The sequence below is a fragment of the Paramisgurnus dabryanus genome, chromosome 2, assembly GCF_030506205.2.
Source record: "Paramisgurnus dabryanus chromosome 2, PD_genome_1.1, whole genome shotgun sequence".
NCBI lineage: Eukaryota > Metazoa > Chordata > Actinopteri > Cypriniformes > Cobitidae > Paramisgurnus > Paramisgurnus dabryanus.
In genome coordinates, this window is record NC_133338.1 from 23,536,345 (window position 1) to 23,561,517 (window position 25,173).

Consider the following 25,173-nt stretch of genomic DNA (forward strand, 5'->3'; position numbering starts at 1 on the left):
ATCTGTTTTAGTATCTTGTTTATGTTGTTTTGCCCCCTCGTGGGTTTTGTTTTCTGTTTTGTTACATATAATAAAAGTCTTTAAGTTACCTGCTGTCTGCACTTGGGTTCATCCCTTCACATCCTACACCACCATCATAATAACAAACCTCTATAATCTTTTTATATACGATTCAAATACGAATATACGAATGTACTTTTCATTCATGTCTTAAAGTTAGTAAATGTAAAGACCTTTTCATGCTTATCTTCTTCAGGAAATCTTCCAGCACATTTTCATTCCCCCACAGCTATAGAAGAACAAAGACAAAGCTCATTCTTCAAATACACAGAAAGGGTTTCACTGGTAATTACTTTAAAGACTAAAACTGAAGTTACAGTTACATAAAAAAATCACTTTTTTATGTGTAGAAGTTTTCTTTTAAGTAAACTAAAACGTCAAGCACTTTAGTTAAAGATAAGATTGTGTAATTTCATGAAAACTTTGCCTTGTTAAGGCACAAAATGCAAAAGTGTAGGAAATCCTTAATTACCATAGAGCTGAAAGGTGTCTTGATGAGGCCAGGGGCAACAGAGTTCACCCGGATATTACTGTGGGCAAGATCAGGAGCAAGTGCTCGAGTTAAACCAATCAGAGCGGTCTTACTCACACTGTAAAGGCCCAGGCCCTAAAAGTCAAACGGCAAAAAATGACATCAAAAACATTGAAAAACCTTAACATCTTTTGTAAAGGGCAGTAGGGACATGCCCAAATATTTAAACTGAAATGGTTTATTTTAAATACCATGTTGTTAACGTGTTGTAGAGAGAAAATAATTAATATTTTCAGCTTATTTAGCCATCAATAACAATTGTATTAATGTAAACACACAATATGAGCTAAGTACGCTTAAAATATCACCAAACAAATGTATTGTTTCACTTCAGAAAACATTAACATGTATTATTTATTTATTTATTAATCATCTGAGGTCATATGGAATACTTTAGGATAGATGGATGCACTTTTTGGGCTTTCAAAAACGTAGGCACAATTCACTAAAACTAAGTAGAGCTAGAATATTATTAACTATAAGATATTGTATTTTTAATACAAGAAAACCATACCTAGTATGATCTAAAAATTTATTAAACTCCTTCCCCATGTTGATATGTTACGAAACACATCCTGCTTTGTATTTTCTATTGCTGTTTATTACATCACTGCGTACTGCGTATAGCCCAACTCTGTTGTAATATAGCAGTAATTTCACAAGACTAAAATCTGTTGCATGATTAAACAAACGATAAAGTAACTTATGGGTTCATACTTGTATTGGCATGTACCCTGCTACTGAAGACACAAACACAACTGACCCACCTCTGCAATTGAAATTAAACATACATTAGGTCCAAATATAACATTTTATCTGGCAACACTTTTTTATATCACAACTTTGTGCTCATCTCTCACCCTCTTTTCTCCATGTAAGGAACGACTAGTTTGGTCAGTAGAAATTGACTTTTTACATTCACTCCGAATATCTGAAAAAATAAATCTGAAAGTTTTAAGACAGTCAAATGATTTATACAAATATACTTCTGGATTAAAATTATAACAGGTTGTTCTTTCAGATCTCAAGAACAAATCTTTACTATTTTCATACTTTGTCCCAGACATCCTCTGTGGAGTCTAATATGTTCCCAATAAATTGGATCATTGCTGCATTAGCCACCAGGATGTCCACACCACCACACTGCTCAACTGTCTGCAATATAAACCAAAATATTCTGAGTTAAAACATTAAGAGACAACAAAAAACATATTAATTTTCCATCACAAAGCCTCCCAAATTCATATTTGGTCAAAAACATTATAATTCACCATGTTAATGAGCTTCTCTCTGTCTTCTGCGTTTCCTACATCACATGTGGTTCCTGTTACTTTTATATTTTTACTGCTCAAAATTGATACAGCCTTGTCGACGTTGGTCTGTTGTCGACTGCTCACAACAACATGTGCTCCTCTCTGACCCAAGGCCTCTGCAGCCGCAAGCCCAATCCTGAAAAAAAATCAGGGTTTGACTGTGTTACGCCACTGTGAATACATTTTTACATTAACTTAGATTTATAATAATGCTTTAGTAACTTAAATATTAAAGAGAATGTGTATTGGCTTAGAATGAGTTTGTTATCCAATGGCATACCCATCGGTTGATCCAGTTACAATAGCAACCTTTCCTGATAGGGGGCTGTGGTGGGACATCATTCTTATACCAGCAACAGATTTTAACCACAGAGACATGGTTACCGCTTTCAACATTGCCTTCAGATAGAAAAAGTACGTTCAGATTCACATCAGACTCAAGGTCAAAGTAGAAATTCAAAATCTCATAGATGATCAAGAAGACTGATAGGATCGCGATTAATCTATAGCAGAAATCTGTACGCACCGAAGATATTACAAATAACAATTATGTATATAAATATGCACACATGCATGCATAATTTTAAATATAATTCCTCACGCAGCTATTCCCGTTAGAGGTAAAAAACATTTAATTCATTAATAATCTAGTATGTGTGTCATAGTTTCTTCAAAATTAAGTTTTATTTGAGTGTTTAAATAAAAAATATTTAAATTTTCATCATAATGCGAACCCCCCTTTGATTGCCATGCACCCCCCGGACCCGCCACCCCGCCCAACATTAACTAACAAATTTTCTGCGGGAAACCCATGGTAAACAAAAACTTTTATTCTGCTATAGATTATGCATCCCTACTCTGAAAATCTTAAGTCAGTTTGACATTTTAGCTGTATTTATAATAATTTTATAAAAACAAAAATTTTAATCCTATTACGTCATCACAACAAATCCCATGTAGATTACAGAAAAATAATTTAAACGGGTTCAAGTTTGATGCACAGAAACCCTTTTGTTTTGAAATTATTGTGACTTTAGTACAACAGTTTACAGAGATACAAAATCCGTTTTTTTTTTACTTTAGCATGAATACGATTCTGTACACTGGCAGCAAGTGTTTTAAGTATTACCACTATAAAGGTTAACGTTAAATACAGTTACCAACTAAACGCAAATCAAATGGAAGGTTATCATTAAATACTGCAAAAAGTATGATAAACGACTTACCGCAAATTTACCTGTGAAGTGTGGAGATACTGTATGACAGTTGTTGACCGCGATCAAAACGTTGGTACAAATCTTAACCTGTTTCGAATCAGTGGTTTATATAAGCTCGCGTCAAACTGACTGAGCTCTGTAGTGTCTGCAACTGATCTGGAGTCAGTTTTATAACTTGGGTTCATAAAAGTGATTCGGTTCATTTGGACTGATGCATAGTCTCCAAAACAACAAGATACCTATGTTTCAAAATAATAAAAGACTATACATTTTACAGGCACTTAATACTTTACTTTATTGAATTATATTTAAAATAATCTTTAGATTTACTTTAATGAAAAACAACTGGACAGGGCTCCAGACTAACTTTTTTCACTATGAGCACAGTGGCCCCAAACTGAAAATTTTAGGGGTGCAACCAGAAAATTTAGGGGCACATACCGTAAATCAACATGCTTACCAAATTTTCACATTTCTACTAAGTAATACATTGTATTACTAATATATACTTCGATGATAGATGCAGAAAGCTGTTTTAAATTCAGTGTCACATCACAAAAAAAGGTCAAATTTACTGGTCGCACATGTGCGACTGGATGCAAAATTCAGTGGCACGCTCTCAAATTTTGGTGGCAAAATGCCACCATTTGCCTTTGCTATTGTTATTTATTGCCTGGAGCCCTGCTGGAATTGTATTATAATTGTCGCTTTCAACTGCGTTGTCATTCATGGACAGTAAAAGTTGTCATTGGACTTTTGATTGAATCAAAGATTCTACTTCTTGTTAAATGGCCCCTTACTTCTTTGGAGCTCTACTGCCACCTGCTGTACATTGCAGTATGCTGCACAAATCATTCTGAAACTTCAGCTTCTCCAGCCACACAGCAAAGCAGGGCATCATTGCCCAAACCTGTGTCTTGTAAAAATGTAAAACGTGTTTTTTTTGCATCTGTGCATCATACTTCCCTTTCCCCCAGAATATCCATATTATTCAGTAGCCTCCTCTTTATACAATCAAGCAAACTGCTTGACAGATAATTTACATACTATTTCCGTACAATATCTCCTCCGTTTAATTCCACCCAATGTATTGTTCTCTCGGCAGCACTCACTGGAAAATAATACCATCTATTTGTGCTGTTTCTTTCTTACATTTACAAATTTGTATTACCTAGATATTGTTACAATTTCATACTTATAAATATGTTAGAGAAATACGGCTGATCGAAGCTTTTTTATGTAAAATATGTGATTAGATAGATAGATAGATAGATAGATAGATAGATAGATAGATAGATAGATAGATAGATAGATAGATAGATAGATAGATAGATAGATAGATAGATAGATAGATAGATAGATAGATAGATAGATAGATACTTCCACTAGGGGGCGTATTTTACTGTAAAGAGTGGTGCGGTGTCGGGCACAATGAGGGGGGAGCAGCCATATGCGCTCAACTGTAATTCAAAACCAAGAAGGCCAACAGCAGCAGCAGGGAAGGGCGAAGCCTGGTGGAGCGAGACGCGTATCCCTAAAGAAAGAAAGGAAAACAACAGCCGTGCATTGCAGTCTTTTGAGGAGATATGATTTGTTAGGTTTGACTTTACTTCTGTATTTCGCGGTGATTTTTCCAGACATGTGAACGGTAAGATTGCGCATTGCTATTTAGTTCACATTACCACTGGGCTGTCGCTGTTTGTTTGTCTCTTTGTGACTGAAATAAATAGCATCTCATTTAATTTCTGTTATTTATGTAGTTATTATAACCCTTGCTGTTGGTTTACAGGGAGAGTGAAAGCGTCTTTTATTTATATTTTTTCGTTGGTCCCATTTGTCCCATTGGGTTTCAGCTGCATAAAGGAAAGCTTGAGGTTTCTTGGATGGAAAACGAAACGTGGCTTTAAATTATCTGCGTTTTCCCTCCCCTTTCACTGATGCAGCTTAATGCATTTCAATCTACACATATATTTAGGCAGGATTATAAATATATTTCGTATATTTACATATTTGTCTATACGTATATTTGACCAAGGCCAGTATCCTAGTCTTTAGGCTGTTGTGTTAATATCTTGAGGTGGTTTATTTTTTGCTAAATGCTTGAAAACTGAATTATACAATTATAGATAATGGTGTCTGGTCCTCTATTAACACATAATTACAGAATTATAAAATTAAAAATAAAAATGAAAGATGTCCTTTAAAAAGTTAGGAACATTATGATTTTATGAAATGATGTCTTCACCCTGCTGAAGCCCAATGGCTGGTCTGACTAGTTTAACCACTGCAGCTGTCTTTACAGGTTTTAACAGCCTCAAGTCTATTTGTGAAACACTACTGTATTCATAACATGTCTCAGATTACCACATTTATCCTAAAAATGTTTTTTTTTTCTATCCACCAGGTTCAAAATGTGTCAGATGTGATGAAAGTCCCAAATTGCAAAGGATTCTGTCAGATCGGGATTTTGAGATATTTACCTTCGCTGCACAGTTCAGGTTAACGGGAAAAACAGATCTGTAAAACATGCAGATGACGCACACGGTCTGGATGTGAATGGGGTTTAGTGGAAAGCCCATGTGGAATTAACCAAACCAAAAACTGTGGAGAACCGGCTTCAAAAATGTCTCTATCGGTAAGTGTGTATGCATTTAAAATGTGACGGGTTTTGATATATAGGGCACTGCTGTAAACCCTGCTGTTTATCCCTGAAAAACCCTACTGTCCAATGTAAAATCAGTGCTTCATAATGGGTTTGTGTGTTGGGGGGTGTTGGGGTACTGGGGCTCAGCTTGCCCAGAGCACTACGTCCCCTGTGGGGAATGAGAGGGAAATTTAGAGGTAAATAGAGGATGACAAAAGGACCCAAAACTGGGGGACAGATGTTGTACCCCTCCCCCACTTGTCTTTCTCATTATCATTAACTCAGCAGCTCTTTTCTTTAATCACTATTTCTCTCTTTCCATAATCACAGACCTCTGCCCTTACTTATGCATCCTCTCTATCAATATTGATTTAACCATAAAGTCAGTAGTGTGGGTGTCTGAATACAAAAACACCATAAGGTGGACCCGTGACATGATTCGATTTACATATATGCATTTGGCAGACGGCTTTTATTCAAAGCGACTTGCAGTGTATTACAATGTATTCATTATATTAGTCTATAACAATATGTTACCTGAGAATCGAACCAGTCACCTTTTGCACTAGTTTTGTAATGCTCTACCAGCTGAACAACATAAACATCATTCTAAATGAAGCTTACATGCACATCTTCTGTTAAAAACCTTTAAAGGAGCAGGTCTTTATGCAAATCTTCACAGTTTGTGTATGCCAAAAAAATAGGTTAGCGATTATATTGCTATATATTGACTTTAAGCCGTTCTTTAATAATTTTCAGTAATAATTGTCAACATGTGTCATTTTTGAATGTTTGAATACAGAATATGTTTAGATATTCAGCTATAGTCTTTATTCTCTGATGTTGACATAGATGAAGTGCTACGATGCATTTTGGTTCCCTTTTGTGACTTCTCTTACTAACACAACCCAGTTAAAAACTCAATTGAGGGCTTAAAATAAGTTTTAGCTGAGGACATTGGATTTAAAGGGACACTCCACTTTTTTTAAATTAGGCTCATTTTCCAGCTCCCCTAGAGTTAAACATTTGAGTTTTACCGTTTAGGAATCCATTCAGCCGATCTCCAGGTCTGGCAGTACCACATTTAGCATAGCTTAGCATAATTAATTGAATCTGATTAGACCATTAGCATTGCGCTCAAAAATATCTATAGAGTTTCGATATTTTTCCTATTTAAAACTTGACTCTTCTGTAGTTACATTTTGTACTAAGACTGACAGAAAATTAAAAAGTGCTAGGAACTATACTCTCATTCCTGCGTAATGATTAAGGACTTTGCTGCCGTACCATGGATGCAGCAGGCGCAATAATATTGGGCAATGCCCAAAAATAGTCCCGACTACAACTCTGCAACTACACAAACTTAGAGGCTGTTTACACTTGGCATTAACATGCGTTTTCGTCGATCGGATCACAAGTGGACGACGTTAATGCCACTTTCGACCACTTTCAACCACATTCAGAGGTAGTCGAAACCACTTTCGATCTGATCGCTTTGGAGTTGCGGAACGCAATGTGGTTGAATGTGTTCGAACAGCCACATGCGACCGCCTTCTCTCCGCCCATTTATCTAATCTGAGGTATTAAACACAAGTTTTACGTCTTTTTTGACTTCTGCCGTGAACATACGGTGAACAGCGCTATTTTTAGCCTTTCATTGATAAAACTACTGCGGGGTGTTCTCCGTAGTTTCGTTTTGAAAGCGTGAAAGTTGCGCAATCCTATTTCATCAATTGCGCTGAAAATTCAGAGAAAGCTCCAACAAATAAACGTACAAAACACTGTGCAGCATGTATACTTGCTAAACAAGCAGCTGGCCCTGACATAATATAAGTTTGCGTCCATATAAACTCATAATTACTCCCGCTCGCGTTTGAATGACAGCAGAGAGACTCGCCCACCGTCTCACAGACCACCCCCTCACAGTATTCAGGACAGATGCGGTCGAAAGTGGACAAAAGAGACGGATTTAAATACCAGGTGTAAACGCAATGTGTCTCTCTCGTCCACTTGTGATCCGATCGATGAAAACACATCTTAATACCAAGTGTAAACAGCCCCTTAGTGCCGGTCATATGGAAAGTTACCTAGCTGGGGACTATTTTCGGGTGCTGCGTATTATCATTGCGCCTGCTGGACCCATGTTACATTAACAAAGTCCTTGATTAATATGCCAGAATGAAAGTATAGTCCTAGAAAATCGCAACTTTTAATTTTTTTGTCTGTCTTAGTACACGATGTAACTGCAGAAGAGTCAAGTTTAAAATAGGAAAATATTTAAACCCTTTGGTCATTTTTGAGCGCAATGCTAATGGTCTAATCAGATTCAATGAATTATGCTATGCTATGCCAAAAGTGCTAGCGCCAGACCCAGAGATCAGCTGAATGGATTCCAAAATGGTAAAACTCAAATGTTTCACTCTAGGGGAGCTGGAAAATAGCATATTTTCAAAAAAAGTGGAATGTCCCTTTAAACATCAACTCTATTACACTGTTGCTTGTTCTTAAAATCTAGCATTTCTAGCACATTGGCATCTGCACCATTTCTGTCGCTCCCCATTCTATTCAAAAGACTGTTACAACTTTTCGCTTTTGCTATTTCTAATCTGCCTCGTTTCATGAAAATATGTATGCAAATTAATGTAGATTTTTTTATGCATGCATGGGTTCACATTTTATCACCTTGATAAGGGCAGGCTTGATATGTTTTATTTAAGGCATTTCCTTTCTTCTTCCATCTCCCCATCCTTCCATTCTCTCTCCACACTCTCCATAAGGATGACACAGTGGTGAGTTTTATGTGTCTCTCTTTTATCTTTTAGACTGTGCTTGCGAAGGCACTTTTTGACAATGCCGCTGAAAGCCCAGAGGAGTTGGCATTCCGTAAAGGTGATATCCTGATGGTTCTCGACCAAGAACAGGAAGGTGGACCTGGCTGGTGGCTTTGCTCCCTTCACGGTCGGCAAGGCATTGCCCCCGCCAACCGACTGCGTCTCCTTCAAACTCAGACTCCCACTTCAAGCACAAGTACAGAAACCCGACGGGCTCCTAGTGTGGATTCAGTCCATCTTTCACCTAATCAACTGGGCTGCGTAAATGGGCTGACTAATGAAGATTTAGATGGGGTGTATCTCTCTCCGCCCAGCTTGACAGAAGGGGTTTACCAAAGCCCTGGGGCATCACCTGTTCCAGTCAGATCTGGAGATCTACGCCATCCTGATGGAGGAAGGCCACGATCACACTCTAGTTCTGGAACCAGGCCTCGTCCAGACTGGGGCGATATGTCTGTGGCAGGGAGACCCCGCTCGCCCTCTCTTAAAGGACGGGGTGGGGAGTCAGGGACTCTTTACCAGACACCCACTTCGCCTGCCCCGCTGGCAGCACAACACAGATCACAGGGTGCATTACCATCAGATTCGGTTTACTTGAGTCCAAGTGCTGTTTCAAGGTCTACAGCAGAAGCGGCAGGACATTCTGAAGGATGCTACTTGGTGCCAAGGCCAGCTGTAACTGCACTGACCAATGAGAATTTATATCAGACTCCGAGTGGTGCAGTACCGGGAATAAATTCGAGACTTACAGATGGAATTGCACCCAAAAGCAGCCCATCTGCTGCCATTAATCCTTCTGGTCAAGATGCCCCAGGTATGTACCAAACCCCAACCACACCTGGCGGAGCAGTATCAAGGACTCCTCAGTCTGAGCGCAAACACACCTCTGGAACTGTAGCGGTCTCTGCTCCTTCAAAACCAGCGCAAAATGTTAAGCAGACACCTCCTTCTGTCCGAGGATCTCAGAGGACACAGGGTACTATTTCAACTCCTCCTACTAGTAGAGGAAAACTAACACAAGGTAGCATGAGGGAGTCCCCTCTACTCACCAGGACAGGAAAGTCCGGAGTACCGGGTTCCCCAAACTTTGGCCGCAAACCACCACCTCCAGCGCCACCTGTTAGAAGTGTAACCAGGAAAGATTTACCTCAATCAAGTATAATTCCAGCCACTAAACCTGTTCTCCAGTCAAAACTTGCATCCCCACAAACACAGGTGCTAGAAGAGGACAGACAGGGAAATAAAAACGGAAATGCACAAGTGGATGAGAATAAACAGAACAGTGAATCAGTGACCAAGACACCTTGTGCAAATTCTGAAAAACTCAGTGATGAGGTAAGATGCATTAGAAAAATGTTGGTTCTTAAATGTTTTGAAAATAGAGAGAGAGATTATTAATAATTTAAAGTGAGGTTTCTAATATCTAATATTTATTGCTTTAGGTATATGATACACCTCCCACCAAAAGGTGGCAAAATTCAGTTCCTGCAGTGCCTTCTGAGGAAGATGATGATGGGATCTATAACACCCCTCGTGCTGTACTTACTGACCAGGCCTCTGAGGTAAGAGACAATACATGTCATCCACCTTGTAAAGGAATTTGAAAATGTTATCATCACTTACCGAGCTGTAGTCGTAATGACAAAATGCAGTGGTTGAAGCTATGTGGACAGCACTTCAGGCTCCATGTGACCCGAGTCTGAGACCTGGGTTGTTACTACTGCCCTTTCCACTATCACTTCCTGTCCCTTTATACCGTCCTCTAAAAATTAAAGTAGACTAAATCTAAAAATGACAAAAGCACCATAAATAACTTTCTATATTCTATATTCACTGAAAATCTTGCTCCCTGTCGGTTAGGGTTGGCTACCGAACCCGGTACTTTTTAGAGCACCAACTGAATTATATCTGTACTACTAATTCACATTAAATCAATCGGTGCCTAATTTCCGGTACCTGGCTGAGAACGCATCTGGGTGTTGTGCATCTGGTAGAGAGAGCAAAAGACGTTTGATAAGTCGTCACCAACGTTCACATGCTTTATGTAAATATGTAGATGGCAATGCAAATATTTGAGCACAAAAAAGCCGCCAAGCAGATCAATCAATGAGCTACTCATGTGCTGTTTAAGGAGTTTTGTGTGTGCGCAAATCAGATGCGTGTGTCTGGATAGCTGCGTATCAATGCTTTGGACAGCACGCAAATGTTAACTAAGTGAAGGTTTTCTTGCACTGGAATGGACATATTTACACAAAATATTAAAACATTTTGTGATTATCCTGCTAAATGCAGTCTATCACACTACCCCATAAGTGGTAGTAGTAGCATTTTAAAAATAAAACTTGGGTGTAACTGTATATTGGATCTGTGCACTTTTGCTCTCGGTCTTTAATGTTAATCAAAAAATTGACAAATAAAACAATCATTGACTTAAAGGTGGGGTGCATGATCTCTGAAAGCCAATGTTGACATTTGAAATCACCTAAACAAACATGCCCCTAACCCAATAGAATCTGCACCTACTTTTAGCAGATCCGCCCCACACATACACAACCCAGGCAATGATGTTGGCTAGTAAACACGCCCCTTACTGCTGATTGGCTACAAGTGTGTTTTGGTACTCGACTCCCTTTTTTTTTTCAAAAATTGTGCACCCGCCTTTAACTTGCATGATTAACTTTTGTAATTTTAATAAGGGTTAATATATATTTGTATTATACACTATACTGTTATGCAGTATTATTTTATATCTGATTATTTTATTAAGCTTATGTAGCTGAAATAAAACTTTAGACCAACCTGAAAAACATTTCAAAATAAATAGCAAAATGTTAAAATTAAGATGTTTGGACTTTTTTCTCTAAACAAAATGTTTTTGTTATTAGACAGAGAGTAAAGTACATAAAAAAAGGTACCGTACTGGTTAAAATGTGAACAGTACCCAACTGTATTGGGGGTCCCGTTTTTTTTTTTCATTCACATTGCGTTCAATGACATTAATCATGGTGCAATGCGTCTTCATTCATCATATTTAAATATACACAAGTGCGATTTGCAAATTAGATCACCGCAGGGGAAGATTTTCAGTAAAAGTTTCACTGACATGAAGGCGAGTACATCATTTTAAAATGTTTGAGGTTTGCAGAATCAAATCTCTGAATTCCCCTATAGTCTTTCTTGCTGTTTTTCTTGTTCTGCATTTCTTGCTGTCTCGCTCCTCTCCCATTCATTAGTTTTAAACCACACCTTTATTTCTGCCATGAGCTAATTCAGTCCAACACTTCCAACATTTTCATCAGCTCACGCAATCACACTTGCTTGTCGAGTTGGGCAGATCAGCCAGACTCAAGTGCAAAGTGGTCTGGCTCTCTTTATACCTCCACCCACATGCTTTCTCCCCTCTTTTCTCTCACATTTGCTTCCTATTAATCCCCACTATATCCTTAGCAGTGGATTTTGTTCTACAGATACTGTACTATTTCACCAGTTAGTCCAAAAGTAGAACATGTTATTTACTTTATACACTGTTAATAACACTCTAGTTACATATTAATAGTGACCAAACATAAAAGACCTTCACAAGGTCATCTGAACTGTGCAGCATTGATAAACACTTATTGAACTGCAGCCAAAGCTCTTTGTTCCCACACAACAGTTAAAGAAATGGAGCAAATTTTTTGCCAATCTCTGGATTTAGCAAAATGGCTTTTATAATGACATAATTGTAGAATTGAGATCCAGACTGTGAGTAACCTCTTTCTCTGTCATCTCTAGATTTATGATGTCCCCACCCTGGCCCTTAATTCCTCTTCAGACCATCAGCAGCAAACATACAATATACCAGGACCAGCTGCTGTGACAGGTGATGCAGAGGATGAGGATGTATACAGTGTTCCCAGTCTCCCTGGCTTACCCTTGGAGGCAAGCGAGATGCCGGGATTAACTGCAGGAATTAATTCCATTTCCAGTCAAAGAAAGCAAGATTTAGCCAGTGAAGATGGATCAGAACTCGATGGAGGCATCTACGACATGCCTGCCCTCACTCTCGAAATCCCAACGCGCCGTTTGTCCATATCGAGCACCGGATCTGGTGACGTCCAGTGGAAAACCTCTCTCTCTGCTCTTATCCAGTCTGCACTGACTTATGCATCACTCACCACCACACCCTCCAGAGACCTAGCTGCTGCACTGGCTGAGATCCTTTCTGTTTGGAAGGCAGGCCATGTTGGAGATGTTCCTCCAGTTCTCCAACAAGTTTGGTCTCGTCTATCAGACCTACTTCCGGCACTAACAGTGTGTGGCGCTGCCCCTCCAGCTGACGGTCTACTGCCGATGGTCCGCTGCGCTCTGGAAGACTCCGCCTCATTTCTGCAAAGTCAGACGCGGCCCAGACTTCCTTCCCAGGAGTCTCTGTCCCGGAGACCTTTACCTGCTCTACCGGTGGCAGAGGTCAAACCGATCGCAGGGGACATGGGGTCAAGAAAGGGTAGCTGGATCCAAGAACGACCACTTCCTCCTCCACCACCAGTAGCCTTCCCGTTGCCCCCTGCACCTGTCTCCTTAGCCCCTACCACAGGAAGGTCTGAGGATGAGGAACAAGGGAATGAATATGCAGGAATTGGCTTAACTCCTACACCGCCGCCTTCATATCCTGTAGGTGATAGTGTGGGATACGTCAAACTACAGGTTAGGCACCTGTTTTATGGAGAAATTATAGAATATAAGTGTGAACGTGGTAAACTTAGAAAAGAGTAAATGTACATACACCAGTGTTGTTGTTCAAAGTTTTATTGATACTACTTAATTTGTTATTCATATGATGAAGCCATAAGGCAAGGTGTTTGAATTTAAAGCAACACCAAAGAGGTTTTTTTTTACCTTAAAATAACGTTTCCAAAAAAGTCGTTCATCTACTCGAAACAGGGTGTACGGCACTTTCACATTCGCTTTGCAGCTCTCTATCGGCCAAAACCGCTCTAAAGAAGTTTCCAACCATCGGGTCGCGGTCCTGTAGTTCGAGTGAAAACTACAAAAACTTGCTTTGCAGCAGATCTACAATCCAATCAGAGCCAGCTTTGCTGCAGTAGGCTAAATTATTTACGACAGTGGTAATGGACAATTCCGCTTCCAACCTGTAGGGGGACCAAAGAGCAAAAACTCTTTAGTGTTGCTTTAACATTTATTGTTTTAGATATCTGCTTTATGGTGCATTCACACCAGTCGCAGTAGAGGCGGCAAAAATGCGCTAATCGCGCGTAGTTGGACGCTTGAACATTTGAGTTTACTCACTTCATTCGCGTGTGAAAGCCACACATGAAATATTGTCATTCGAAACATTCACCTGGAAACTCGCGTCATGGGAGGGGCTTCTGGGACTCCGCTAAGACTCCGATCGCTTCCTGTAATCACGTCACTACTACAGCAAGGTCCTGATTGGTTAACGTGGTGCGAAATCCGCCAAAGTTCAGATTTTTAAACTTGCGCGTTTCCCGCGGCAACGCTCAATGTGATCCACGCGTGCCGCGCCGCAGGATGCCTTATCGCGTCTTTGCATTGACTTAACATGTAAATCACTTGCGCTTGCCGGCCTCTACCACGTCTGGTGTGAACCCTGCGTTACACTTCACATCTGCCTTTATCTGTCACTCAAACCTTTGCCATCTCTTTTATTCTTACATAGCACTGTTAGAATGGTAATTGCTTCTCATGGGGACAAGATATTTTCAAAATGTACATGAGCTAGTGCTGACCGAATCCAGAATGTCCGTGTTTTTCTCTCACTACCTGCCTAAAAATGGAAATTTCTGGAGTGCCTATGGCTATCCGAATCCACATCTCTGAGATTATAAAAGGGATCAAAGCAAAAGTCATTTGACCACTAAAAGCAATGTATGGTAATTGTAGGGTTATTTGCATGCAAAGGTTCTTTGCATGCATTTTAAAGTCTGACACCTGCATAGCCAAAAGGCTGAGAAGTATTTACAGGAACAATCTTTCCTCACCACTCCACTACAATGAGAGGGAGCTGATGAGAACAAAAAGAAGAAAGAGGAGAAAAACATGTAAACAATAAAATGGCCCATTATCATAGCATGTATAAAATGCGTATTGGGGCAGCACAGTGGCCCCAGCTAGGTCAGGTGGTCTTTCTTTGTGGAGTTTGCATGTTCTCCCTGTGTCAGCATGGAAGTTAGGTAAATTGGAGATATAACATTGCCCTCCTTGTGTATGGATTAACCAGATCTAGCCATGAATATATCCATAAATGCTGGAATGGCATGAAGAATAAAAAAAGAAAGAATATATGTATTGAGATACCTGTATATAAATATATAAACAAAGTATTTGGCTCATGTGTATGATCCTGTGATTAACCACATGACAGGTTCATAGAATTACAAACTGCATTGCAGACGTCTTCATGAGAAACAGTTACCATTCGAATAGAGCTAGACATTTCCAAAATTTATCCTTATCTGCCACGTAGACATTAATGGAATAGTCTACTCATTTTCAATATTAAACTATGTTATTACCTTAACTAAGAAGAGTTGATACATCCCTCTATCATCTTAGTGCGTGCACGTAAGCGCTGGGGCGCGCTGCGACACTTCGATAGCATTTAGCTTAGCCCCATTCATTCAATGGTACCACTCAGAGATAAAGTTAGAAGTGACCAAACACATCAACGTTTTTCCTATTTAAGACGAGTAGTTATACGAGCAAGTTTGGTGGTACAAAATAAAACGTAGCGCTTTTCTAAGCGGATTTAAAAGAGGAACTATATTGTATGGCGGAACAGCACTTTTGGGAGTACTTCATCTCGCCTGAAAAATCCGCTCCCCTTCTCCCTCTCATAATGGGAGAGGGAGGGTGTTACTGCGCCGAGTTAACACAGTCTCACCCCATGTCGTCAATATTTGACGACACTTGACCATTCGTCATATGTTGACGCGAAGGGTATACCTTTCGCGTCATTTTTTGACGAACTGGGGACTTCAATACTATTACGTCCGTTGCATTCTCTTTCCTATTTTCTTACCATTTTCGCGTCGGTTTAGGGTTAGATTACGCAAAATTAAACAGTCTACGCGAAATTAAACAGTTGTCACCTGGCGTTGGGGTTAGAGTTAGGTACGCGAAATGAAACAGTTGTCACCTGGCGTTGGGGTTAGAGTTAGGTTTGGGTAGGGATGTCATTATGTAAATCTAACCCTAAACCGACGCGAAAATGGTAAGAAAATAGGAAAGAGAATGCAACGGACGTAATAGTATTGAATTCCCCAGTTCGTCAAAAAAGACGCGAAAGGTATACCCTTCGCGTCAACATATGACGAATGGTCAAGTGTCGTCAAATATTGACGACATGGGGTGAGACTGGGTTGGCCGAGTCGAAGTACTCCCAAAAGTGCTGTTCCGCCATACAATATAGTTCCTCTTTTAAATCCGATTAGAAAAGCGATACGTTTTATTTTGTACCACCAAACTTGCTCGTATAACTACTCGTCTTAAATAGGAAAAACGTTGATGTGTTTGGTCACTTCTAACTTTATCTCTGAGTGGTACCATTGAATGAATGGGGCTAAGCTAAATGCTATCAAAGTGTCGCAGCGCGCCCCAGCGCTTACGTGCACGCACTAAGATGATAGAGGGATGTATCAACTCTTCTTAGTTAAGGTAATAACATAGTTTAATATTGAAAATGAGTAGACTATTCCTTTAACTTCTCCTTTCTGCATTAGCCTCTGCTGTAAGATTTCTAAGCTCTTCGGTTCTCTTTTTATGGACATTTCCATTGTTTGTTCTTCTAAAATAGGGGAAGCCTGAGCCTCCACCAGACAGTCACACAGATCTGAGTTCCTCACAGCTTATTACCACAAATGACAATAAAGTAAGTACTTGATTATAATTTATGGTCCTAAAACACACATACTAAAGGCTGTTCACACATGATACATTATTATTATGCTCTGTCTGCACACAGTTGGCCTAATTGTTAGTCTACGTGCATAATAGACTGACGTCTCTGGCCATTGCATCACGTCTTGTTTTGTCAAGACGTGTCTCAAACAATTAACAAGCAAGAAAGAATATGTGTGAACACCCCATGCCAAAGTTCATATTTATTAATGACATGTGCATAATATATAAACAAGACACTTTTCTGTTTTTCTACAGCTGAGTCCCTCTCCCCCTGTTTCGATGTCTCTGGAGGATTCAGAGCTCCTCTCCTTCTATTCATCTCAGAGTCTCTCTCATCTTTCATGTCTGGCTGATGCCATCGACTCCCTGTTCACAAGTGTCCAAGGGAACCAACCACCTCGAGTTTTTGTTTCCAGGGGGAAGAGCCTTATTGTAACTGCACACAAACTTGTCTTTATCGGGGATACACTTGCACGTCTTCTCAGCTCTTCGGATCTCAGGGCAAAGGTTAGCATATAGACACTTCAATTAGAGTCGTTTTTATTTGCATAATAGTGTTAAACAGTGCATGTGGGTGTGATGTATTAAATGTAATTGATGATGCATGTTATAACAAGATCTTATTAGGCACACCTTAAAAAAAGCTTGTGAATGGCATTGTACTTGTTTATGATTCAACAGGAACAGGCAGGAAAGTGATAAACATGTTGACTTGTCATTTTCCAGCAATGCAGTAATAAACAGGTGACTTTGTTTAAACTCATTTAAAACACAAACCACTGTTTGTCTCTCCAGGTCACCACCTCCAGTGGACGCCTCTGTCAAGCTCTAAAGGCGGTCGTTGTGGCAACCAAGGGGGCAGCCCAAAATTATCCTTCAGTCCCTGCTACGCAAGAAATGGTGGATAGGGTAGCTGATCTATCCCAGCATGCCGCTGGCTTCTCTGGGCTTTTGCAGCGATTAGCTGAGATATCTTGATATTGTTTGTGTTTTTAAGCTTTATAATTCACAGTGGAATGCCTTATTCTTTTTGTTATTTTTTATATATGTTTGTTTATCGATTGTGTTTAAGAAGGTATCTAAAGTGTGTCACTGTCTACATTGGTTCAGCAGTGATTAAATGGTGGTCCATTGGTGTGCCTGTGTAGGTTTTGACACTTTAGAGGATGTGTGTGTGTGTGTTTTTCCTTTTATTTGTTTGTGGTGCCAAGCACACTTAAAAATTGTATTTGTTATAACTTATTGATGGATGTTTCATTTGGAGATGTTTGCAACCTCAGGCACATTTTCTGATAGCTTTATTTTGTCCCCTTATTTTGAGATCTTATCATCACATAGCATATAACAGTGATCCTTTTATAAAAGTCTCCATTTAAGGATTTGTAATTATTCTGTTTGTTTGTAAATGTGAAGTGGCCTTGGTGGTGAAGAGATTATTGAAGTGACGTAATTGGAAGTTACAAATGTAAGCAAAACAACAGGACCATTCGTTTAGATGAAGCACGTCAAACCTACCATAATAGGGCAGTGAACAAGTATGAGGGCTTGATTTAGAAGAAAACATGACTTTTTGAATGAAAACGTAATAATTTATTGAACTGTGGTGGATGGGTATTGTATAGTGTTTTTTCCCACAATGCTGATTCAGAGAAAAACCTGTCGATCAGGTCAACTAACCTCCCTTTAAGAGTGCACGCTTTGTTTCCCTTACTGTTTACTTTCCCGTAATTCTCACACTCCCACCATCAGATTCTGCCAAATTATCCAACTGATAACAAAGGCAGCTAAATGGTGAAGAAGTTTGGGCAACCGTTTATGCACAATTAATAATACACAGGGTTTTTGTTTGTATTGGGCTATGCAGCGTTTTCGAAACAGCAATATCTATATAATATATCTACTAGCTTCCATGGAGGCATTGAAAACAGTTACTGGTGCTTACAAATGTTTATTTGGGATTGTTTGCTATGCTGACAGGTCTGCAAACCGCTTGATTCTAACCAGTCTGGGCTTTGTGAATATGCAGGTTAAAACATGCACCTGCTTGCTTTTTGTATTGAGATATCAATCAAGTATCATAAACGTACCCAGTTTGTTTGTCACCCTCGTAGGCTGCATCTCAAAGACTTTGTTTTTGTTTCTCATGTCTTTGCTTATTCCCTCAGTTCAATGTTTTAATACATATTTTTTTTATTTTGTTATGCTTTTAGTGTTATTTTCGCTGTTTGGTTCACATAGGTGAGACAAAAATACTCTCTGGACCTGTAACAAGAGATGTGGTCTACCTGGGCAGCCTTTCTCATAATCTGGTTTATTATGTCATTACAATGCTTGTCATGAGAAAACTGCTGAAGTTAACAAGTTAACATAAATGCTAAAGTTGACTTTTTGCATCAAATATGTATTTTGGTTTTTTATTTGGCCTTTAAGTTCATACATATTTTTAAGCCATATCAAAATGGATGCAGTGGATTTGGTGTTGAAAAGTGGTGGGGTGTCTAATGTAGTGGATCAAGGATTAAGGATTATTCTGAAAAGATTAGTCCAAAATTAGATTTAGGTTTGTCTAGTCCTGCCATCTGGTGGACTTTATCAGTATTACTACAAAACCTACTTGTGTAAGTAAATAGGAATAAGGAGGGCCTCAACAGGTACTTCAGTCTATACTTATAAACACTTACTGGTGGATATAGATACTAAGCTACAGTATGTTTGCTTTTAAAAGAGCTAGTTTTTCTTCTGTACAAAAACAAATATTTATGTATATAAACTTTGCAATTATTCAATAGTCCTCATCAGGAAACAACATTTCCTCTCAGAAGGCTCACCTGTCATTTGTATGCTTATAGTAATGCTTAGGTTTGACTTTCCCATTTATTTATTTGATTTTGTTAATCAAATTTCTGCATGGCTTTAAGTTGCTTTTCTAAAAGATATATGCACATGTAACCAGGGATGTTTTCCTGCAACTTTGCATTAATAATTCAAAGTTTGCTTTAAGAATGTATCTGTGACATTCATTGTATGTGCTTTTTGACACTACACTAATTTTTATTTTGACGTTTTGTTTGTGAGACATGCTCTACAGGTACTTAGGGAGTCTTTGGTACTTGTCAAATTTCCTCAAAATACAATTTTGTTACAAAAAAATGACAACCGCTTGTGTGTTTTTCTTTTTTCCAATTGTTCCAACCTGTTATGTTTGTTAAAACTGAAATTAAAGACCTGTTTCATTGTAATATGAAGGACATAGAGGTCACGCCATTAAATGGCCGTGTCGGTTTGTAACGTTAAATTGTTGCAAATTTACAGTGCATGCTTTATTATGGCGCTTTTTACCTGAAAGCTGAAAGATGTTTTTGAATATACAGCCACTTTTGTCTGTGTTTTATGCCTGTCTGGTTCTCTCTTCCGGAGATCTGGGAGCGGTGACGCGCAGTTCGCTCGTGCACAACCTGAAGTTCGAGCGCTCGAGCAAAATGGCGGAACTCGAGGATGTTACGTTAGACGGGAAACCGCTTCATTCGCTTCGTGTAGCGGATTTAAAAACCGCCCTGGAGCAAAGAGGTCTTGCCAAAAGTGGACAGAAAAATGCACTTATTAAACGACTGAAAGGGGTGAGTTTGGTCAAAGGACGAAGTGTAAAACCGTGCGCTTGCTGTCAAGTTGAGCCGGAGACGAGACCCGACTTGCAGGCCAAGTATATGTTTCGAGAGCGGGAATGTTTGTGGAGAACATGTGAAACAGTTTGGCACACATCTAAGGACACAGTTGTATTTGCATCGTCCGGGAGTTATAACTCGTAATTTAAACGATGCAGTCTTCTCAACACTACGGGTCATGACAAGCCTGTAGGTCTCAGAGTTGACATCGTGCTCGCGCGTCGTATGTTTGTAGTGGGGGGCGCGCTTGTCAGCCTCATGTAATGGATTCGCGTTTGACACTTCGCGAGAAAAAAAATACTTTTTGGTATTAAAGAAAATATTTGGTAGAGATAAAATTTTTCATTTAGTAAAAAATGCAAATGATAAACCGGTCTCTTAATCAAGTAACTTTATGATCGTTTAGATTTGCACTTCGTTGATTTAATGCATTGAATAATTCATTTGCGTTTGAATCCCGCGTATGGGAGTGGAGTGGACAAGTTTCACACTGTTTCAAAATGACATTAACATGACAGATGTATTGCAGTTGTTTCCTATGGGTGCTTAGCGTAACGACCGGTTAACTGTCCAATTTACACGGGCATCTGCTAAGTATGTGTTAACAGCGTGAATATTTTGAAAGGCTCCTACCACTCCCATCTCTGTTATAAGCACTTTATTTAGAGTCCCGTCACAATGTCGGGCTCTCCACTGTTGTATAAAGTCGCGTGAGGTCATGTTTTGCTGTTCGGGTAAGTGATGCATTTGTTGGAGCTAAATCTTAATGTATTTACTTTGTGTCACTTTGCAACAGTGCTACTGTTTGTATGTCGGGCAATAAGTTTGTTCATCAGGGCAGAGTGTTTGCATTAAAAGATTTGTTTTGTTTTCCGAGTTTCAACTCTTTATATTGAAAACCTTGGTTAGAAGTAATTAGGAAAACTTTGCAAACGTATGACATGTAACGTTAGCCAAGAAATTCCATTCAGTTAAAGTTAAATCTTTTGCTTTGTTTTTAAATGTGCTCGTTTGTTGTGTTTGTAAAGGCTCTTATGTTGGAGAATCTCCAGCGAGCATCCACCCAACACATTGGTATTCAGCCGAACTCTCAGGTAAGTTGATTTTTACCTTATCAGTTGTTCCGTTTATGCATCAGCAACATCAATCATGCAAACAAAATCTCTAGTATTGACTTTCCTAAATTGTTAAGTACTCTCTATTAAAAATGTGTGCATTGTGTGATTCAATCAGTGAGACTGTATTCTAAGATAAGAGTGTTAATGTAAACTATATAGATTTCTTGGGCTTTTATATAGTTATACTTCTCAAAATCTCTCTCTTTGAACAATCTGATACACACTATTATGTGAAGCATGTGTATAGTTTCTTTTTTTATGTACATTTACATTTTGCAGATGCTTTTATCCAAAACGAGTTACAAAGATTAGGAAACAATGAAAAGCTATGTGTCATAGGGAGGCAATAGTACAAAAGTTTTCACTTTCCCAAACCCATTGAGAGAAAAAGTTAGTGTTTTTTTATGTAATTTGTCACTATTTTATATTTAGTATATGTTACTTATAACCAGTTATACGTTTTGAAGTTGAAATAAATAAGCTTTCCATTGATGTATTTAGGACAATATTTGGCAGAGATACAACTACTGGACTCTGAGGGTGCAAAAAAGAAATATGCTTCTAAAGTTGTCCAAATTAAGTCATTAGCAACTGCATCCACTTCAAAAAATAAAGTTTTGATATTTATGGTAGGAAATCTAGAAATATTATCAATAAAATCAATAAATTTAAACCATATAATGTATTTTTTGCTTTTGCTACAAAAATGTATGTGCTACCTAAGGTAGCGTGCACAACAAAGCTTTTACATTTGTTTCCAATGGTAGTGCAGCACTTTTTTTTGAAAAAGCCAGCAGCTGGCTTTTTTATCAGTGCTGAGTGCAGAGGGTTGAAAAATGTTCAAATTTGTGTGAAAAGCTCAAATCGTCAATGTCAGTTTTCACTCAGTCGTCCAATCACCGTTGAGGAGGGGCGGGATAAACATCACAACAACCAACCGCTGCATCGTTAAATGACTGATAAACAAAACAGAAGTATCGCAGAAACCGAAGCGCTCTGCTGAAAACAAGCTGGCAATTGACGTCCGTCTGCCGTTTTCATCCACACTTAAAAGCTTTGGTGTGCACACCCCCTAAGACTAAGTTTTGTGGTCTAGTATCACACATGTGTAGTAAGTCAGACTACCTCTCTATGTAGGTTAGCTTTGTATAGGTCTATATCAGTTTTACCTCTTTTGTTGTATGTCTAAATAAGTAGCGGCACAACATCTCGTTTTCACTGTCTGTCCCCTCATGTAGCCGAATGACAATAAAGCTAAACTGAAACTAAAGTTGAACTTAAAACGATATTAATTCAAATAAAATTTTGTTTGTCACATATACATACATACAAAGCACGACATGCAGTGAAATGCTTTTTACAAATGTCCAGTATTCATTTATTAAAGGAAAAAATGGAATGCAATTTGGGATAAGGAAATAAGCATCTATTACATCTTTGTAAAATTGTCCTGCTTTTCATCTCTAAGGAAGGTTTGAGAGTCTTGATATATGATATTTGTGTTTTTTACTTTGTATATCTTAGATTGGAGAGGAGATGAGTCAGAACAGCTTTATAAAGCAGTACCTGGCCAAACAGCAGGAGCTCCTCCGACATAGACTGGAGAGAGAAGCCCGGGAGGCCACAGAGGCAGATGGTAAGCAGACCTGCAAGTACCCATACACACAGGTTATGACACAAACATCTGTGTTAACATATGCAGACATTATTAACGTATGAGATAGATGATGTTCACAGTTTCCTACGTCCATTTAGTCCATTTCCAATGATGAGCCTGCCATGCTAATACTGATGCACCAGAGTCTGACCTCGTCTCTCTGGGTGTAAGTGAGTTCAACTGAATTCTCACACTTGCAGTGTGCTCTGAGGAATTACTGGGCTTTCAGTCGTCTTCAAACAAACAATACTCATCTTTCCTACATTTGCATTAGAAAGGGACCATGAATTTTCCTTAAGCGTTATTCTGTTGTGTTCAAAATAAAATTTTATTCTCGATATGACATTTGTAGAACAAGTAATAGTAATGTCTAAACTGGATGCTCACATTGTACGTGCAACGTGTTACTTTCAGAGACACCGAGTCCTGCTGACCCGGAGGAAGATGAACACACACCGACCAGGGAAAGCACTTCCTGCCTTCCAGACAAGGTGCATACACAGTCTTTGGTTCTAAAGGTTTTAAGAAGCTATAGCAAACCCTTTCAAAGCAAAGCATTCAAATGTTTAAATTTTTTAACCAGCTCTGTTATTATGTACTGATTGATCATTTGATATATTTACACTCCATCACATTGTGCACTCTCATCTGTTTGTAACCCAGACAGAGGGTGGAGGTGTGGATCCTGGAGGAGGGTTGCCACAGGACCCTGGTTCACACAGACTGGATACGGGCCCTGCTCCCCTGTCACACAAATCAACTGAAAATAAAGCTGGAAAGATCAGACGTACTTCTTTTCCCAGACGTGAGGAAGTTGCCACACCATCTCCTCCACGGGCAGTTGCCTCCTTGTCTGTACGAGTAGTTGGACAACCGGAGCATCAAGGCCTGCCACTTATGATGTCTCGTTCCCAAGAGAAGGAAGGAACAGCCCCGGCTGAAGCAGGTCCTGCCCACTCTGTATTACAGCTTAGCCGTTCAGCAAGAGCGGCAGCTTGTGTCCAGGTTGATAGCGATGATGAGGAAGAGGATAATGATGACAGTGATGACGATGATAAATGGGGTCCTTCCTCACGCACAAAAAAGAATGTCAAAGCTCTTCCGGTACAACCTTCCCCGGCTGCAGCCCCCCAGCGATCCCGTCGAAAGCTTCAGCCACCACAGCACATCCCTCCCCAGCCTCAGCCAGTCCATCAGCCTCCTCTGCAACTCCGCCAACCCACTCCTCCCCCGTCCCCTCCTCCAGAGCTGTCCTTTCCTCTACCCGACACTCCCAAACAAAGCCCCCATGACCAAGATGAACCAGTAGATGTAGGGGAAGGTGATGTGCTGGGACCAGGCACAGTGCCCTCTCCTCCAAACCTCAAGAGACAGGATTCCAGCTCCAGTTCCAGATCCAGCAGTCCAGAACCTTTATCCAGACACAGACCTGGTCCTCTGAGTCTTCTGGTCCGCAAAATGGAGTCTGAGGGTGTGTTTGATGGTGGAAACAAGGTAGGGATGGATGGAGAAGGGGAAATGGAAGTTAAAGAGCAGGAGGAGGACAGCAAGGCAGCAGAAGCACCTGAAGTACTAATATTGGCGATGGGAACAAATATTCATACCGAACCACAAAACTCAGCTCAGCAGGTGTCCATGTCAGTACCCACAGTGTCCTCAGTTAAACATGATACTGAGAATGATGAGATGAAGAGTGAAATCAGGCCAGAGGGAGAGAAAGATGAGCCAAAAAAAGGTGAGCAGAAAGAAAATGAGAAAATGGATGAGACCTCTCCATCATTCCATATGACATCACACACAACTTTTCCACGAAAGCGACCACAAATTTTCTCTGAGGTCCCCCCACCTGAGTCACTTAAGTCACCCTCAAAACCTGAGCAGGTGTCGGTTCTTACAGCAGGGCCTGAGAGCTCTGAAGATGTTGCAATGGAGACAGAGTCCTCCACAACAATGCCCGAATCAAAACACAGTGGGGAGGACAAAAAAATGAAGGTTGTGGAGAAACCGGCACCTAGTGCAGCAGAAGATAGTGAAAAAGCGGCATCTTTACACTCTTCATCTGATGAAGATGAAACAGAAAAATCAAGAGATGCTGACAAACAACACTCCTCAACATCACGTCAATCATCACCATCTGACTCTGATTCAGAATCATCATCCTCTCGTTCTTCAAGCTCTCCTTTACAGCATAAATCCACGCCGCATGGCCCCAAGGT

At 39.7% G+C, this 25,173-nt stretch overlaps 3 protein-coding genes and 1 non-coding gene across 5 annotated transcripts in view; 3 read left to right on the forward strand and 1 right to left on the reverse strand.

Moving 5' to 3' along the window:
• Positions 1 to 182: 182 nt before the first annotated feature.
• Positions 183 to 3,266, reverse strand: LOC135730658 (dehydrogenase/reductase SDR family member 4-like). Of its 2 annotated transcripts, none has more exons than XM_065248548.1 (8): positions 3,132 to 3,266; positions 2,186 to 2,304; positions 1,864 to 2,041; positions 1,646 to 1,747; positions 1,453 to 1,523; positions 1,310 to 1,361; positions 533 to 667; positions 183 to 289 (listed from the first exon to the last, which is right to left on the reverse strand). In XM_065248548.1, exons 2-8 carry the CDS (start codon positions 2,299 to 2,301, stop codon positions 200 to 202), a joined length of 744 nt encoding a protein of 247 aa, XP_065104620.1. In that variant the 5' UTR covers positions 2,302 to 2,304; positions 3,132 to 3,266; the 3' UTR covers positions 183 to 199. The 2 variants fall into 2 exon arrangements, with proteins under 2 accessions (XP_065104620.1, XP_065104621.1); XM_065248549.1 differs by having other exon boundaries at positions 3,143 to 3,262.
• A 1,298-nt stretch (positions 3,267 to 4,564) lies between these two features.
• efs (embryonal Fyn-associated substrate) lies at positions 4,565 to 19,754 on the forward strand. The gene is made up of 8 exons (XM_065248694.2): positions 4,565 to 4,770; positions 5,527 to 5,757; positions 8,589 to 9,932; positions 10,040 to 10,159; positions 12,372 to 13,283; positions 16,414 to 16,488; positions 16,776 to 17,027; positions 17,316 to 19,754. The coding sequence occupies exons 2-8, from the start codon at positions 5,746 to 5,748 to the stop codon at positions 17,496 to 17,498; spliced, it is 2,898 nt and encodes a 965-aa protein (XP_065104766.1). The 5' UTR covers positions 4,565 to 4,770; positions 5,527 to 5,745; the 3' UTR covers positions 17,499 to 19,754.
• A 223-nt stretch (positions 19,755 to 19,977) lies between these two features.
• The window catches only part of acin1b (apoptotic chromatin condensation inducer 1b), a 37,015-nt gene continuing 31,819 nt past the window's right edge, over positions 19,978 to 25,173 (forward strand). Inside the window, exons 1-5 of the mRNA XM_065248691.2 lie at positions 19,978 to 20,137; positions 21,211 to 21,276; positions 22,825 to 22,936; positions 23,372 to 23,448; positions 23,621 to 25,171. Of these exons, the coding sequence (XP_065104763.1) occupies positions 20,000 to 20,137; positions 21,211 to 21,276; positions 22,825 to 22,936; positions 23,372 to 23,448; positions 23,621 to 25,171 (1,944 nt within the window). The 5' untranslated portion in view covers positions 19,978 to 19,999. The remainder of the gene's footprint in view (positions 20,138 to 21,210; positions 21,277 to 22,824; positions 22,937 to 23,371; positions 23,449 to 23,620; positions 25,172 to 25,173) is intronic.
• On the forward strand, positions 23,061 to 23,172 carry LOC135730892 (small nucleolar RNA U6-53/MBII-28). The gene has a single exon (XR_010526105.1). It is a non-coding gene; the product is annotated as a small nucleolar RNA U6-53/MBII-28 (small nucleolar RNA).